Source organism: Stegodyphus dumicola, chromosome 5 (genome assembly GCF_044657685.1).
Source record: "Stegodyphus dumicola isolate Sdum_Otavi_A_Nest chromosome 5, ASM4465768v1".
Classification (NCBI taxonomy): Eukaryota; Metazoa; Arthropoda; class Arachnida; order Araneae; family Eresidae; genus Stegodyphus; species Stegodyphus dumicola.
In genome coordinates this window covers 176,144,268-176,161,052 of record NC_140772.1, presented here as the reverse complement: position 1 = coordinate 176,161,052, position 16,785 = coordinate 176,144,268, and the positions used below count along the sequence as shown (strand labels likewise).

Below are 16,785 nucleotides of genomic sequence, written 5' to 3'. Positions count from 1 at the left end.
AATATGGAAGACTTAGTTTCTCCATTCTGAGGAGAATTCCGGCAATCTTAAACACAAAAGGCAAAGAATTAATTCTTTTACAGGTGTTTGTGTATTTTTGCCTAACTCTTGTTAATGACAATATATAAAAGATTATTTACATGCTGGAATAATAATATGCATCAGATTAGGCAATGTTTTTCATTCACAGAAGTTTCAGTTTTGATGCTCTTTTAATTATGTAAGTTTTAATATGAAATTGAGTGGGTAGTTTGAGCTTCCCAGTTGGCAAATCACCTGCTGAAATTTAATGTTTTACAGATATAACTTTTAAGGTCGCCAACGATTGAAAATGGCTTCTAATAACTAAATTTAAATAATCTAACAATTAAATTTTGGCTAAAAAGTATATGATAATATTTCGGCCAATCTATGACAGTAATTTTTGAGATTCCAAACCTCTTTTTTATTGAGTCATATGCATATCATAAGCCTTAACTTATTCAAAAATTCAGTCATTGCCATTTGATAACCTTCAAACAGTTTAAAACAAAAAGACATGAGAATTCATCTGAGATAAAAGATCTAAAAATAGTTCACCAGAAATTAGAATTTCTGTAGTAAAAAAGGTAGAAGAGTTACCATTAAAATTAAGCACAGATTAACAATAACTGTCTAATAAGGTGTAAAACCTTGATAGCTTGAACTTCTCTCAAATACATATATATATAATATTTGTAAAACAGGCAAATCGACAACCTTGTATTCGGCGTAGATTTTGTAAAATTCCAATCGATTCTACAACAAACAAAATCTACGTCAAACAAAATTCTACAGCAAATAAAACCTTCAAAACAAAATCTACGAATACAAGGTTGTCGATGGCGTGTTTATCTTGCGTCTTGATAAAATATCTGTCTTTCAAATAATAAATTTATAATAGCCCTTTAACTCCCGTCTTCATTCTAAAAATAATAATAACATTTCAGGACTGCGTCATCAATCTATGCCACAAAGTCTTAATTTAACTAAGTAGTTTTAATTTTCTACGTAACGCTGATGACGTAGTAATTGGGAGCATAAGCTCTGAGAACTGAAACCTTTTTAACTCAAACCAAAACCTTCCTCTTCGTGAGCTTCCATATTGGATAACGACTCACTTTGGTCTTTCTTTATATAGTATACTGCTTGGACGTAATTTCGCTGTGCTCGCTTCCTATCGCAACAGTATAAAAAATGTAAATGTTCTTGAATAGGCACGATTGAATTGTGTTAAAAAATGCCAGTTTAAATAAAAATAGAATTAAAACTACCTCGACTTCCTAATTTCTTATTCATTATGGATTGGTATTTCAATATTCTTTTCTTCAATATGGATTTATATTTCTACGTCTCTGTGTTCCGACACCAATACTTCTTTGAAATTTGCCTTTTAATCGCCAATAGCGAACTTTGTGATGGATTTGAAAGCCAATAGCAAATTTTCTCCCGATATTTTAAAATTCCATGAAATCTTTAAAGAGTTGCACCTCCAAATTTACTTAGATATTTTCAGTTTCGTATTCATATTGATTTAGCAACCAAACTTTTTTTATTTTTGTTTACTTCCAAATGAGAAAAAGCCATTTGCAGCTATTTTGATATTGCTTTATTTCCAATTTCTCCAAATTGTAACATATTTGGAATTGCTCCACAAAAGCTCAGCTCTGGTCGGTGGTACTTCAATCAAGGTAATCGCTGAATCATTGCAAACGAGGGCCCGACACAAGTCATGGATTTCCTTGCATACAGCCCTCTTTTATGCAATCTGTCACTCACGCTTGTGTAGCTTCAGGAACTCTCTTGTAATATGTCAATTGTCTATGTCAAATGACGGTCCTTAGAGTCCGTTGTAGCACTGCAGAGTGGTCCCCCTTTTTCCTGAAGAAGTTCGTCCTCAAAATCAACAGAGTTTTGTTTAAAATCTGCTCCAAAAAGAAGGTTGAGTAAAGGAAGTACTGCAATCGCGAAAAATTTCAGTTGTCGGATTTTAAGGGAAATATCCATTTTCACCTCTCCCGAATCCATTTTGACTTTTTTTTTTTTTTTTCTCGTTACGTCTGTATTCACGTACCTATGTATCTCGCATAACTCAAAATCGATAATAACATCAGATCAAGTATCTGAACTTAGAGAAAACCCACGAAATTCATCGTGGCAAAGGAGTCAAGATAGCGTCTATCTTTGGCAAGAGTCTTTGACACCATACGGATGAGAGTACGACTTTGACCAATTCCGCCCCCAAATTTGATGGAGAGCATCTCGAGGTAACGAATCCGAGGGTCTCCCATCGGACCTTCCCCTACCATTAGTCTCTGGAGAGGACTTTCGGCTGGCCGCATATTTAGATTGTCCCCATGCTTCACAGACACTGTATATTTACAAATATCCATGCCATTTCTGGGATTCGAACCTTGACGCAGTCAGCGTCGCTAACCACTATCCCAGTTGCCGCGTGCTTAATTTAATACGTCTATAAAGTCATGTGGTGTCTTCATTATATATGTTGTTGTTGTAAATATCTTAGGTGGTTAAACTAATCTAGTGGTAGTCTTAATTTTCACTATGCATTTTTTCGATTTTCCACTGTCATCACATTCACTCATAATTGAAATGAAAAGAAAATATTTTCAGTGCTAATTATGGAACTTTTATATGATTTTAATCAAAGTAAAAAAAGGAGGGATTTTGAACTTTATTTCACACAGAATGCATACAAAAATAATGTTATTGTTGCAAATGACAGTCGATTGCCAATTCTTGTGAAATTATAACTTAATATTTTGGATGCACAAAATGTTATTCTACAGTCCACAATCCAGAATTAAACACAGTCAAATAACAGTAACAATAATAATAAATATGAATAAATAAATGAATAAGAACTTGTAATTTAAAAAAAATATTATACTTGTAAATTTCTTGAAGTATAGATAAGTATAGCAAATATAGATAGCAGTTCTTTCCTTAAATATTTTTCTTCATTCTAGTAAAAAGTAGTTAATCAGAATGCTACCCCTAATCGTATTCTAATTTTTGGGTGAACTGTTGAAGTAAAAAGAAAAGGAAAAAAACAATTATATTCCATATAATTAAATACAAAAATGTAATTACACGAATATGTGCAATACCCTGATAATTTGAGTAAGATACTTCATTAAAAATTTTACGTATTTCTCCATATCTTCGTCTCACGATAAAATACTTATATTACTATAATACGTACTTTTGCTAAACGTGCTTATGTTTACACTAAATTGCCGAAAATTGTTATCAAGTAATATATGGAAACAAAAGTGTTATAAAAAGTTGTTTCAGTTAATTTGAGTATAAATAGTTGTTTCAGTTAATTTGAGTATAAATAGTTGTTTCAGTTAATTTGAGTATTAATAGTTGTTTCAGTTAATTTGAGAAACAGGGTTCTATTGCACATAAATAATTCTTTATTTAGAAACGTTTACATTTAAGTTAAATGTCGTAAATGAAGAATTATTCTATATTTTTGCCGTAATAAAGAGTTGTTTTTTTTTAAAAAAGGCCTTTAAAAAAATATGCTTCTTAATGTACATTTCGCAAAGCTTTTAATATTATTTTTAATTTACTCCTGCATTCATTAAAAAAATAAAAGAGTTTCTGTACATAAGAAAATATTTTACAACATGTTCTTTTCGAGTTTTCTATATATTTTTTATTATACTTCATAGATGGCAGCACTAGCGCTAAAAAGACCGCATTTAATTTTACTTTTCGTTGTACTTAATAGATGGCAGCACTAATACTACAATATCTAATTTTATTAATTAATACTTATATTTTAGTCCTAATGCCTGAACACTTACAGATAATAAATAACATTTTAATCTAATTGCTCTATTTCTGTAATTATTTGACGCGTATGCTAAACATCAATTTGGAAACTTCAGATTATAGTCTAACAACTCAGAGATTTTACCAGTAATATTTTGAAACGTTAAAATAAACATTACGTCCTAAGTTTTAGAGGGAAAAAAAAAAAAAAAAAAAAAAAAGCAATCTGGTCTTGGGATGCAAACTTCGGATTAAAATCTAAAGCTATCTAAAAACAAGCATTTACAATTTAATAATTTAAACATTTAATTCCATAGGAATTAAAAGTATAGAAAATAAAAATATTACATTAAAAGTGAGCTCTTCAAAGCGGAAAGTTCAAATGATAACAGCATTTACTGTGATATCATTTCTCTTTAAATCAAGGTAGGTGGACAACCTGTAAACTTATTTAATAAATAAAAAATTGTTCAAGATGTTATTGTGTTTAACTTTACTGCATCGCTTGCGCACTAGATTTATAATAAATAATTCCTTTAAGTGAAAATACTACTGTGTACTGTGATAACACCCGAACACCAAAGCTTCTAATGGAAAACAATAACTATCTCTTTTTAAGGTATTTAGAAATTTAAAACTTTTTATAAAAATAATATGTTATTATTTTAAAAAGTTAATTTAAAGTTATTTATTATTATCAATTCATTAGAAAGAATTTACAACTGTTAAAGACTTTTCTACCTAAAAAATATTTAATTATTTTTCATAAAAGTTTTATTTTACTTATGTATAATGTGACTTAATAGTCTACTGCAGCGGTTCTCAACCGGTGGTACGCGTACCACTGGTGGTAGGCAAGAAAAAAATAGGTGGTTTTCAAAGTATTTTTAACTACTAAATTAAAAAATCTCGTGAAGAAAAAGAACAATTGATAGACATTACCTATGATTGAACTCTAACTGAAGATTTCAAAAGTAGCATACTTGTTAACCTTTAGCTGAACCGAAAAAAAGAATATAAAGGTACTTCAAATAAAGCTATTAAATTTTTATTGCCTTTTTGCATAACCTATTTCTCTGAACAAGGATTTTCTTCCATGTTATATTTGAAAAATAAATACAGAACAAAATTAAAACTGGATCCTAATTTAAGGTAGACATAAAGAAATTGATCTCTTTTAAACAGGCCCAAATTTCACAATAACTTTTAGAATTAAATTAATATAATTTAAATTTTGATAGTAAAAATGGTAATAAATTTTTAATCTAATATTTTTATGTATTCAAATTCAATATTAAATAGCCAATAGGTAGGGCAAATGGCAAAATATTTTTTTAAATATTTCTATTGAGAAATTGAAAAATAAGCATTGTAAAATGAAGTGGTGGTACTAAAGTTTTTCAATTTTTGTTTAGGAGGTACGTGTTTGTCAAAAGGTTGAGAACCATTGGTCTACTCTATCATACCAACTTTTTAAATTCTACTTTTTTTTTAATTTAAATAAACATAAATTAGATATTTATATTTAAGCTTAAATAATGTTTAAGGTTTTTAATATCATTTGATAAGATGGTCACATTAAATAACAAAAGTTATAAGCGAAACATAAGGAAAATATCCTTTCCCAATCCGCCAAAAAGTAATGTTTATTTCAGTTTATCTGTCATAGATGGCAGCACGAGTATAAATAATGTAATTTTTGAATTATTAAAATATTGTTTCTGTTCAGTTATGAATCAACATTTTGAAGAGCTTTCCTCATTATAGCATTTTAATCCAAATAAACATTAATTCTGTTAATCAAGTTTGATTTAACATGTAAGGAAACTAGCTATTACACATGGTGGATCTGGATTTCTTTTAAAATTTCTTTTTGTGTTTTAAATACATGGCAATTTAATTAATAATTTTTGTCGAAAAAGAATTTTAAGATATTACTGTTTTATTTTTTTGTTACCACATTTTTATGTTACTAATAATATAATAAAAAGGAGTAAAGATGAAATAAGAAAATTTTTCCAAAGTGAAATGTTCTAATTTTGTTTTCATCCAGATCCTTTATATGTAATATTTCTAGGATTTTAGAATATTTTAATTTTGACCTCTTGAAAGCAAACTGAAGGCGGAAAGAAGATAATGCTTAAACTCTTTCTTTTCTTTCTCCTCACTGTGAGTACATGGTATATCGATGCTAAAGTTTAAAATGTGGCCACTTCTACTAGCTGGCCGACCAACCTGTCCAAAGCTCGAAAAAAGGAACGATTTATTTTTACTTTGGATTTGATCGGCCAGTTCTAGGACTGGTCAAGGTTAATTGTGAAAGTTTGAAATTATCTTTCCTTTGATTTAAATGGTGTTATTTTTTGTTTTGTTTTGTTTTGTTTCTTTTTGTTTTACGAAAGCAATGTTTTGGATGGAAATCATATATTTTTTACTAAGTGATATAACCTCTCCGATTGCTGTACTGAAGGGCACGGGCTCGAATCTCGGAGAAGGTATGGATGTATGAGGCAACGGTGGCCTACCTATTAGGCATAACAAACCACCGTAGTATAAAAGTATATTAAGGCTTGAGCTGCCTTTGGGGTAGGGGAAATATTATAACCATCAAAAATATTTTTTACCATTAGGACGTAATTAGTAATGTCTATAAAATTTTCCTGAGCCATAGAAAGTTAAATAATTAAATTTAAAAGGAAAAAAAAATTAACAAATAACATTATTTATTATAAACATTTTCCAAAAAGTACAAAAATGGCGTAAAATAAATATGTAAATAACGGCCTGAACCCTATTTTTTTTTTTTTTTTTTTTTTTTTTTTTTAACCTCAGCTTGCTTGGGTAATTTGCTTACATGGTGAAATACATTTTTCAGTATGTAATCAATACACTTAAGCAGATTACTTCAAAGAAATTCTTATGAACTTGAAAATATGTTCATTTTGCTTGCTTGCACGACCTGTCATATTTTTCAATATAATCTGAGCTCTTGCTTGGATGTAAGCCGTTAAGTATTCGTATATGGCAAAACACACGAGACCTATTAGCCTAAGTGCAGAAATACTTTCGAGAACTTTCAAAGGCAAACTTGTTCGTATTCACATTACACATGTGGAAAACGACAAAACAATCATATAGATAGCCCGTTTCTCTGGATTTGAGTTCAGGTCGAACTGCCCTCGCTAAGACCAGCGATCTTAGCGATTGGTAGTTCTTAGCGATATCAACCGGATCTTATGATGAAGATAGCGACCGGAAGTTAGCTATCGGATCTTATCGACTTCAACGAATAGCCATCCGTCCACTGGTGGGATTAGCCATAAGTCGGAAATGATGTCATTACTTTCTTTTATTTACTCTTCACTGATCAAAGTACAGGCAAAAAATAAAAAAATTCACACGGAATCTGTTATCTTGTTCCTGCAGAAATTCTATGCCAATCTACAGAAACTTATAAATAAGAAATGTCAAAACAGTTATCCATTTCCAGAGGGACGCTCGCTCAGAGGTTGATTACAGCAAAAGGGGGAATAGAGACAGCGATTATTATACAACGTTTAAGCGATTTGGTATGCTAATGTTAAATAGGGAGTAAAAACTCATTACTTCAGCTAAAGGAGAAATCAGTGTACTGTATAATCTATACACCGACGACGTTTGTACTGCATTATACACATGTCAACATAGGACTTGTAGCTCACACGAGAATAGAGAAAAATTAACATTTGCTGGTGCTGAGTATCACAATTCTTGTTATCGAGTGTTTAGAAGAAACCAAAACGAATCTGGCACGCAGACATTTGAATGAACCTGGCAACAGTGAAAAGGTAAAGCAGCCGAAGAAGGTAAACTGATGGGATTTGGAAGAACGGTGAAACACGCTTAGGCGACTTTCTGAACATCAAGCAAAACGAAACTTCAAATCTAAACAATGATAAATTTCTAGTGTCAGTCATGTAAGTAGCAGTTTACAGTTCTTTCTTTACTTCCAAAATATATGGAGTGTTTTTTGGAGTGAACGGAAGCCAAGACTGATTTGATGTTCTTAGAACACGGACATGGCTAGAGAAAATGCAATACGCATGTTTACTTGCATGTTTTATGAAATACTAAGCTAGCTGAGTGAAGAGATTTAACGGTTTCGTCTCAGAAGCCACTACACATGTACCTTCAGCCTTTTCCGATGTGCAGGTGCCAGTAGCATGTAACTTACTTTTCGTAGAGCAGAGTATATAGTGGCATGTACTATATTGATTGTAGAGGAGTATAGTGGCATGTACTATATTGATTGTAGAGCAGATTATAGTGGCATGTACCATATTGATTGTATCTGTGTATAGTGAACAAACCATCTACTTCCTAGGCTTCATCTATTGCATATGCCTTGAGATTTGACCTCTGTTGTCGAACTTTCATTGCCTGTAGGATAACATAGGAAAGGGAGATTTGAAAAATGCTCATTAGTTTTTATTTTCTTAGATCGTGGTTTCCTATCTACGCAGTTGATTCTTTCATTGAGGGCCCAGTAGCGGCTGAGCAGTCGCTAAATCCTGGTAATTTGGTCCGAGGCTCGAATCCCGGTGAACGGGATCACCAGGCTTTTCGATGCCAGACGTTTTCGTGGTTTTTTTCATGTGTAACGTGCATACAAACCCTCAGAAATCCTTGGTTTCCCTTAGAAAGTCCTCCATGAAAGCATCCGTCCTCTTAGGCAGATAGCCCTCAAGTGCTTTGTAATAATCAAAATAAACCAAACCTTTCATTGGGAATATTTTTTTTTTCCAGTGAAAAATTTAAAAAAAAAGTTCAAAGTATACCTTTGATCAAAAATCAATTATGATTAAATAACTAATACTTGAAGAATAAAAAAGATTACTATAATTTTTGTTTTTTAATTAAGACTAGAAGACAGACACGGAAACACCATTTTTACTTTAAAATTTATTCACGTAAATTTTCATAAAAATTATGGACAGAATTTTATCAATAAATCTAAAATTTAAATTATAAAAATATTACTATATTTTAAATGAAAATTCAGAATCATACAATCACAACCATACAAATTATAAATGAAATTTTAAAAGTTATACAAATAAAATTTGCAATTGTTTTCATCATCATTTCATTCATACCATTTCTGATATAATTTTATTGATATATTGCGGCAGGAAGTCCAGCTTTTCGTTCCGTTTGGCCTACATAATGAAGAATTTTGCTTTCTATTTAAATTCCGGCAGTAACAAAAATCATTCACATTCAGTGTGTGGTTTATAAAAGTCTGTTTTGATAGCAAATGAACATAGAGAAAATTTATTATAAAAGTTATGTTAGTACAGAAGAAGTCTGCGTTATAAAATAATACATACTTAAATTTTCTAAATTACAAACCAAAAAGAAATATACTATTAATCTCCATTTTAAAAAAGTTGAATTTGATCCACTTAGAAAATTACTTCTCGTGCTTAAACAAAATGACTGAAAATAATTATGTATTGCTTTTTTGGGGGGAAGGGAAAAATGATATAACCTTAAATGTGCTGCCACATTTCAAAGTTATACTATTTAATTTTCATACACATTTTTTCAGAGATCAATTAATCTAATTAACCACGTTTAATTCTAATTATTCTCCATCCTACGTCACCCTTATTTGCTTGCGGGCGACTACTACCAGACTTTTGAACGACCGTTCCTGTCATTAGAAGTGCCCTTCAAGCTCATGACATAATATTGTATACTATCACAAAATACTCAACCATACTTTGAATTTCTAACTTTTGAACTATTCAGCCTCATATAAAATCATCCATCTTGTCTGCGGTACTGTTTATTCATCAAGCCGAGCTACCATAGCAACTCCGAGCAGTTCAAACTGATGTACACTTGTATACATTAAATGTTAAAGGCACACCGCGATCCTGCTTTATATTATGCTCATTCGCCCATAATACGTTGTGCTGCGTGGTGTCTGCCAAAAACATCGTGGACGAAAACGCCGCGGAGAAAATAACACAAGGCGAAAACGTCGTGATGCAAAACATCGTGGGAGAAAAGATAACAAAGAGAAAGCATCGCAGTTCTAAAACATTGCCATTTTTTATTGCCTAGGCGGCCTACAGTCTGTTCTGCTAATATGTTAATTTCTGCTTAGCATTTAGATCTGGACTTGGCAGATGTCAGTTGAATCATTTCAGAACTGAGATGGATCACGTTTGGGTCATCAAGCAGAGAATGACATCATTTCTATTCGGTATGATATCAGTCTGGTTTATTGGGTATTTAGTTAAATTTTCTAACGGCTTAAATTGTTTTCGTTATTCATTCCTAGCTTGTAGGACTTCGAAATCTCTTTCCGTTGTATTCTAGATTTGATGTACTTTTCTTTCCTTTATCTGGAAGTTCTAGGCTTTGGAAAAGGGAAGGCACCCTCTGATTTTCATCCGGTGGTCTAAACAACATCGTCAACATATTGACTTCTTCTCATTCTTTAGTTTCATATGTCAAGTGCTCATCTACGCATTTCCAACAGAATTACGGTTTGAAATAGCCTACCTGTACAAAATGCTCATAGCATTGAGCTGGTGTTTGTTGCCTTAAAAGCTGTAATCCTTAACCTAAGGAGGGGGAGATTTCCTTAATCTATATGGGGAGAAATGCCCTAATTCTGTAGATAATTATGCCTCCTTTCACATAAGTGATTTACAGGAAGAAGATTGAAAGATTTTTCCCTCTTGCGCTCCTGTCTTTTGGTGAATTGCTTTACATGTCTAGTAGAAATTTTGAGACTTTTGAGTTCTTCAAAATATGTTTCATTCTCTAATGCCCGCGAGTAAGCCTCACAGGATTGAGGCAGAACCTGGGTGGTAACTTGTCTTCTTCTCTAGGATTTGGTTTAGTTCCTCATTAACGCCAAGCTCCATTTGCTCCTTATATTGAAGGAGAAGAAACACATTCTTTAGAAGTATATCTACTGCGATACTCTTTTCTGGTAATTTTACAGGCTTTGCAGCAAAATCTAGCTATTCTGAATTTTTAGCTTAAATCTTTGGATAAAAAGCTCACTAAGGGTGTTATTGCTGGGAGGTGTTCTGGTATGTTAAGGTGATCTCTTCGCATTTTAGATTTTCAAACGTTTGCTCTAGGATACCACTAGAATACCCTTCTTTTTACTTCTCAATAACGATGTACATTCCATTCCATTAACTTTATTTAAGCTAGCATCTCCGTCGCTAAAGCGATTTGTAAGTTATCAGTATCTTTCACTTGCAGGATAACAAAGAAATAAAAATCAAAATGTTCCCCACTTCTTTGTACTTGTAAAAGGGTTGTGGGTTTGGGAACTTTAAGTAAAAAAATGAGTGATAGGAGACTTCTTTGTAATCATGATGAATAATTTCAATCAAGAACTGCAAATCGTGAAAAGCACGAGTGTGTTTTAAAGCACAAGAACAGAACTGTTTGCCCTATAAGCTTATGATCGCAAACCTTATATGCTTATGATCGTGGGAAGTACTACAGAAAACTTCGCCAGTTATGCACGACGGCTAATATCTGAATCGAATTAATGAGTTGTAGAAGGACTATGGAAGCTACTTTTATTTACAAGCAGACCTTAACTTACTTCGAAATATTCCTATGGGACTCTAAATGTCTTAGAAATGTTCTGAGCACTAATACTAAAGATTTAGGCCTTTAGTAAAGCTAAAGGAACTTCCTGGGGAAATCAGTGTCCGCTGATCACTTGTTAAGATCAGAGACGTGGCTGTCGTATTTTCTATGAAATTTCGATGCAATAACAAAAATATCTTGATGAAACAATTTAATATCTAAATTCTGGTAAATAGAATTTTTATGAACAAAGAAATAATGTAAATAAATATACAGCTTTCTTTTCGTATTAATAGTTCTATAGAAGTTGTGCAGATGTGCATAAAACTCGGCTTGAGGACCATGCTACCGTATTGGGCAAGTTACTGATGACACTTTTCAAACTGCGAATCTGTCTCGGGGGAAACGGTGAAGTGGATATGTAAGTAAATGAGAATTTTGGATTAAAACAATTGATTCGTCATAATGATCCAAAAGCGCTGTTTCGTGTCGCATTGTGGATCTTTTCAATACTATAATCGATTTTGTAATGAATTTGTTTCAGAAATGGATGAATGAATATATACCGCAAGTCTGTCTACATTAACGGTACGCTATGTGTGTAATAACAGCACCGAAAAGAATTTATTTTTCTTTCTTTTCTCCGCCTTCCCCAGATACCTCCAAAAAAGAGCAACTGGAGAAGATATGTTTAACTGCATTAATAATTGCATTTATACCATCACACCAGGTGCAGGGCCCCTATGTTGATATCGAATACAAGCAGACATCGTGCGGCCTCCTCGAGTCTCCAGACACGTATACGGCATTCAGAATACAACACTCAGAACTGGGACTCGTCTGAAAAGACGACATTGTGCCATTCCTGTTTCCAGCTTTGTCATTCGGCGCACCAGAGTCGCTGTCTCTCTCTATACTGCATTGTCAAGCCGAAGTAATGGTCGCCGTGTTGATAGTCCATGCTGCTGCAAACATTGACGCACCGTACGAGCGGATACTGGGCGTGCTGCAAACATGCCCGTTTCCTGATTAATGGTGCGTGATATGGTTGTACGTTTTCGCAGGGCTGACCTCATAATATGCCTGTTCTCTCTGGCGTTAGTCATGGGAGGGCGTTGAGATCCTGCATACCGTTCAGAAAAACTATGCAATGTTGAAACTATGCAATCCATTGATTCAATATTCGCATAATAGTTGTTGGATGTCGTGCGATGTCGATCACGGAACGATAATCTACACTTTCGACAGGCAATAATCCTGCCTCTATCGAATTTCGAAACTTGCTGGTAAGCATTTCCTCTTCTTATTCGAGGCATAACATGATATTTTGAGCAAACTGCAACCTTACAAAGCACTTTCCGAATGAGAAATCCACCACACAACTTTTCTTTTATTCTGTTCTCCAGATGTCGTTTTCTCCCTCATGTGTCGTCTAAATGCACTGAAACGATAATCATTTGCATATCCTAATCTCTTCTTCCTGTCACGTGATTTTGACGTTCGTCATATCGTTCCTTGCTGGTGCCGCAATTTTAATGGTCAAAAGTGTAGATTTTCAGAAAGTCACGAGTCCATATTTATATCATTTTAAAAGTAGTGAAATAGACTTCGAATGTAAAGAAACGTCTGACAACTTTGTAAGAAAATTAAATGTTAAACTAATTATTTTCTTTTGGACATTGAGTAGTTTCAATTTACCATATTTCATACATACATTTTATTTGCGTAAGAATCACACACGGCTGGCGAGACGAGCTATGACCACGGCTAGTATACATTACTGAAATGCCTGTAAGGAATTATTTAATTTCCGTGCGCAATGGATGGGACCCTGAATAACAAAACTTTGTCCTCGGTTTGAATCCTGACAAACGAACTATCTGCATGAGCGTTTTCGTGTTTTTTCCAAGCTAAACGTAAATATAACACAGTTTTCCATGAAAAGTTCTCCATAAAGGCATTCTTCCTTCCTCGAATGCCTTTGTCTTAATTAAAATCAATCAACCAACCTTCAGGGATAAAATAAATTGAGATGAATTACTTCAATACATTGCTTATGAAAACAATTCCTGCTACAGTAGATACCCTTCATGCTTTAAGTTTGCCTGTAAAATTTACTTAATACTTTATATTAATACCTCTGAGTCGAATACCAGAATATTTTAAATATTTTATCTTATAACCATCGTGGTCTGGTTTTATAAAGGCGGAGTTCTCTTGTCTTCTCGATACTCCAAGTTAATGCTGAATATATAGAACATCTTATTTTAAAATATAAGCCATACTTTTTTTTTTCATTGTAAAATATGAGTATCTAATATATTTTTTATTATCATTATCACTCAAGTTACATTCAACGAAAAATTTAATTTATTAATTCATATAATTTTTTTAAATTACATATCTTTAAATCATGAAGGAAAAAAATGCAAGAGAGCTAATTAGATTTTAATAATCATGCCTGAAAAGATATAAAGCAGAAGAAAGAGATAAAAAGTGAATCATGAAGGCTGAAATAATTAGCGAAGCTTTCATTCTGCATAGAGATTCAATTCACGAAATATCGTTTAAAACTTCTCGAGCAACGAGAAAAGAAAACTAACGAGGAAATAAATTCATAAAAAGGTACAAAGCGAAACTGCGCATTTGGCGAACGTTCGATAATCCTGTGGCAACCCGAAATATCGCGCCAACGTTGGATCCCGTCGCAGGAAGGGTGAGATTCCCGCTGTTTTCCGCAGTCAGTCATCTCTTATTCCCACGCGATGAGCGATACGTCACTCACCGGCCAGCAGCACTTGGTGCTCGGCATTGATATCGGAACGACGACGGTCAAAGTATGTCTTGTGTCGGCCAAGACGAAAAGTGTCGTCCAGGCCGCTTCAAGGGAGACTAAATCTTCAATGGTTAGCGACTTGGGCCCATTAGGCAGCGAACAAGATGTCCACAAGATCTGCACTGCCTTGCAGTTCTGTTTATCCAGGTTGCCGAAGGAGTCTCTGGTACGAGTGACCCACGTGGCCATCTCAGGGCAAATGCATGGATGTGTCCTTTGGAAATCTGACAATGGCTGGAAAAGGAACAATTTTGGAAGGTGAGTTAAGTGTATTCCATGCATCTGCATATCATTGGCTTATATCCAACTAATTAACTAAAAGATCTGGAACATCTATGAATTGAAAGTTTTGTTTGAACTGTTTAGTTATGTTTCACATTCTCTTGCTAAAGTTTCTAGTGAGATCCTAAACTCAATTTCGAAAAACTAAATATGTTTAATGAATGTTTAACTCTTTATTACGAATTTGTGGAAACCGCCACATATGAGGTACTTATTTGTCTTTATCTATGAATGAGTGACCCTGTGTACAAGATAACATAGTTTCTGGTAACTTGTTACCTTGTTCGAACCATGAGAATTGCGTCACGGTACTCTGAATTCTGACTTGTTCTAGTGTTACTGGTTATTCCGTCTGTCCTAAAATAAGTTTCGATTTTGCATTGTATAGAAAAACTGAAGGAAAGCAGTTTTTGATTTTCGACATCAAATGTCATGATGTAATGTAATAAGTTAGTTTTTTACAAGTAAATAATTTTTTTACGTTATTTGTAAGTAAAAAAAATTCCAAATTCTCTTTTAATTTAAACATGGAAGAAAAAAAACAATACTTTGACCACAAATCCTCAGAAAAAACTCAATTTGCTGCCGAACAGACAAGTTTTCCCGACGGGTATACATAATTAAAGTTTGCTTAGTCAGGATTCAAACAAAATTGTTGTTAAAACTACACTATAGTTATTGTGTTTAAAATTCGAGGCATAGCAAATGCCGCAAAATTATTATATAAATAAAATATGTTTATAATTTTGTATATTAAATTAATTATTCGTTAGAATATGAACATTTATTAATGGACGAATTAAAACCTAGTTTGAACATTTGGCTTCTGTACAGAGGAAATAATTTGCGATAGAGAGTTCTCTAGGAATGATTTTTTATTCAAAGAGACGCCTTGAACGCTTGTTATGTAATTAGCAACTTAATATTTGTTGTTATAGATTTTGTTTTCATTCTTTTAATGGTATATGTTAAACTAGATTTAGTTGATGGGATTATTCTGAAATCATTTAGAAATGCATTTGCAAGGTAGGTAAGTCTTATCCGATAACGATTAAACTTAAAGAGTGCAGAAAAGTCTAAATCATATTTTTGTTTACAATTCATATTCAGTTATTTTTCGAGTTTACGTTCTAATGAGATTGATAGTCTGTGTATTCAAAATGTCAAACCGATAGAAATACTGAATTATTTGGGGGGTAAGAAGCGAGAGGTATTTATGAAATGGACAGTTTTTGTTGAGGATTTGTATCTATGTGTAAATAGTATAATTTTACCTTATGTATTACATATTTTACATGAAATCTTACAGTACAGGATGCAAAACGAAACACGTTTTACATAACAGGGGGAAAACTAGAACATTAACCATTGCTTGTTATTCGCATAGAAATACAACTGTTGCCACTTAAATAATTATTTAAATAAAATTACCTTTCCTTATTTTTAATCGAAACGTTAAATCGAGTTTAAATTAAAGAGCCTTTTTTTTAACAGTTTATTCCATCTTAGTTAGCAAAAATATTTACCATTTTATTGAATGAAAATTTTAATGTACTGAACAGTTCTTAAAATGAAATCACCCTGTATGCGGTCAGGTCGTAAATTTAGAACATCTTTTTTCAAGGGGGGGCGCTGAAAAGGAGGGGATAATCTTGCTCGTGGTCTTGAGAAAATGTGGGGGTCGTTTAAACATCTAACTTTTCTGCATTCAGTTTTTATACAGAGGAAAATACAAATTGAATTCTTTGAATGAATGCAATTTTGTACAGTGAAAATGTACTATTGAACTATAAAATGTAAGGCAAATAACATCTTTTTTTAAAGTAGGAGTAGAAAGACAGATATTTGTTACATCAATGAATTTTTAGTAAATATTGAGTTTTTCATTTCGAATGCTATGCTACATGTATGCGAAGTAGCTGAGTATCTGAGAAAGTAGTCACAACCCAAATGGCTTTCAACCTTTTCACGTCTAAAGAACTGTTTTTCAATTACATTGTGGTCGCTGCTTTTTAGTTAATTTTCTGATGACATATAAACAATAATTGCTTTTATTTGAGACTTATGAATAAAATAACGCAAACTAAACTGCAGAAAGTTCTTCAGAATGAAGTTAAATAATACTGAAAAATACATTATTGATGCTCTTTTGTGTTTTATATGTAGTAGTTAATATGGAATCCTTAAATTATATATATCTACGTATAGGTATATATAAATGGAATCAAATA

At 32.8% G+C, this 16,785-nt stretch overlaps 1 protein-coding gene across 1 annotated transcript in view; it reads left to right on the top strand.

Moving 5' to 3' along the window:
* Positions 1–14,160: 14,160 nt before the first annotated feature.
* Positions 14,161–16,785, top strand: part of LOC118186529 (sedoheptulokinase-like) — an 83,890-nt gene continuing 81,265 nt past the window's right edge. Inside the window, exon 1 of the mRNA XM_035356646.2 lies at positions 14,161–14,530. Within this exon, the coding sequence (XP_035212537.1) occupies positions 14,202–14,530 (329 nt within the window). The 5' untranslated portion in view covers positions 14,161–14,201. The remainder of the gene's footprint in view (positions 14,531–16,785) is intronic.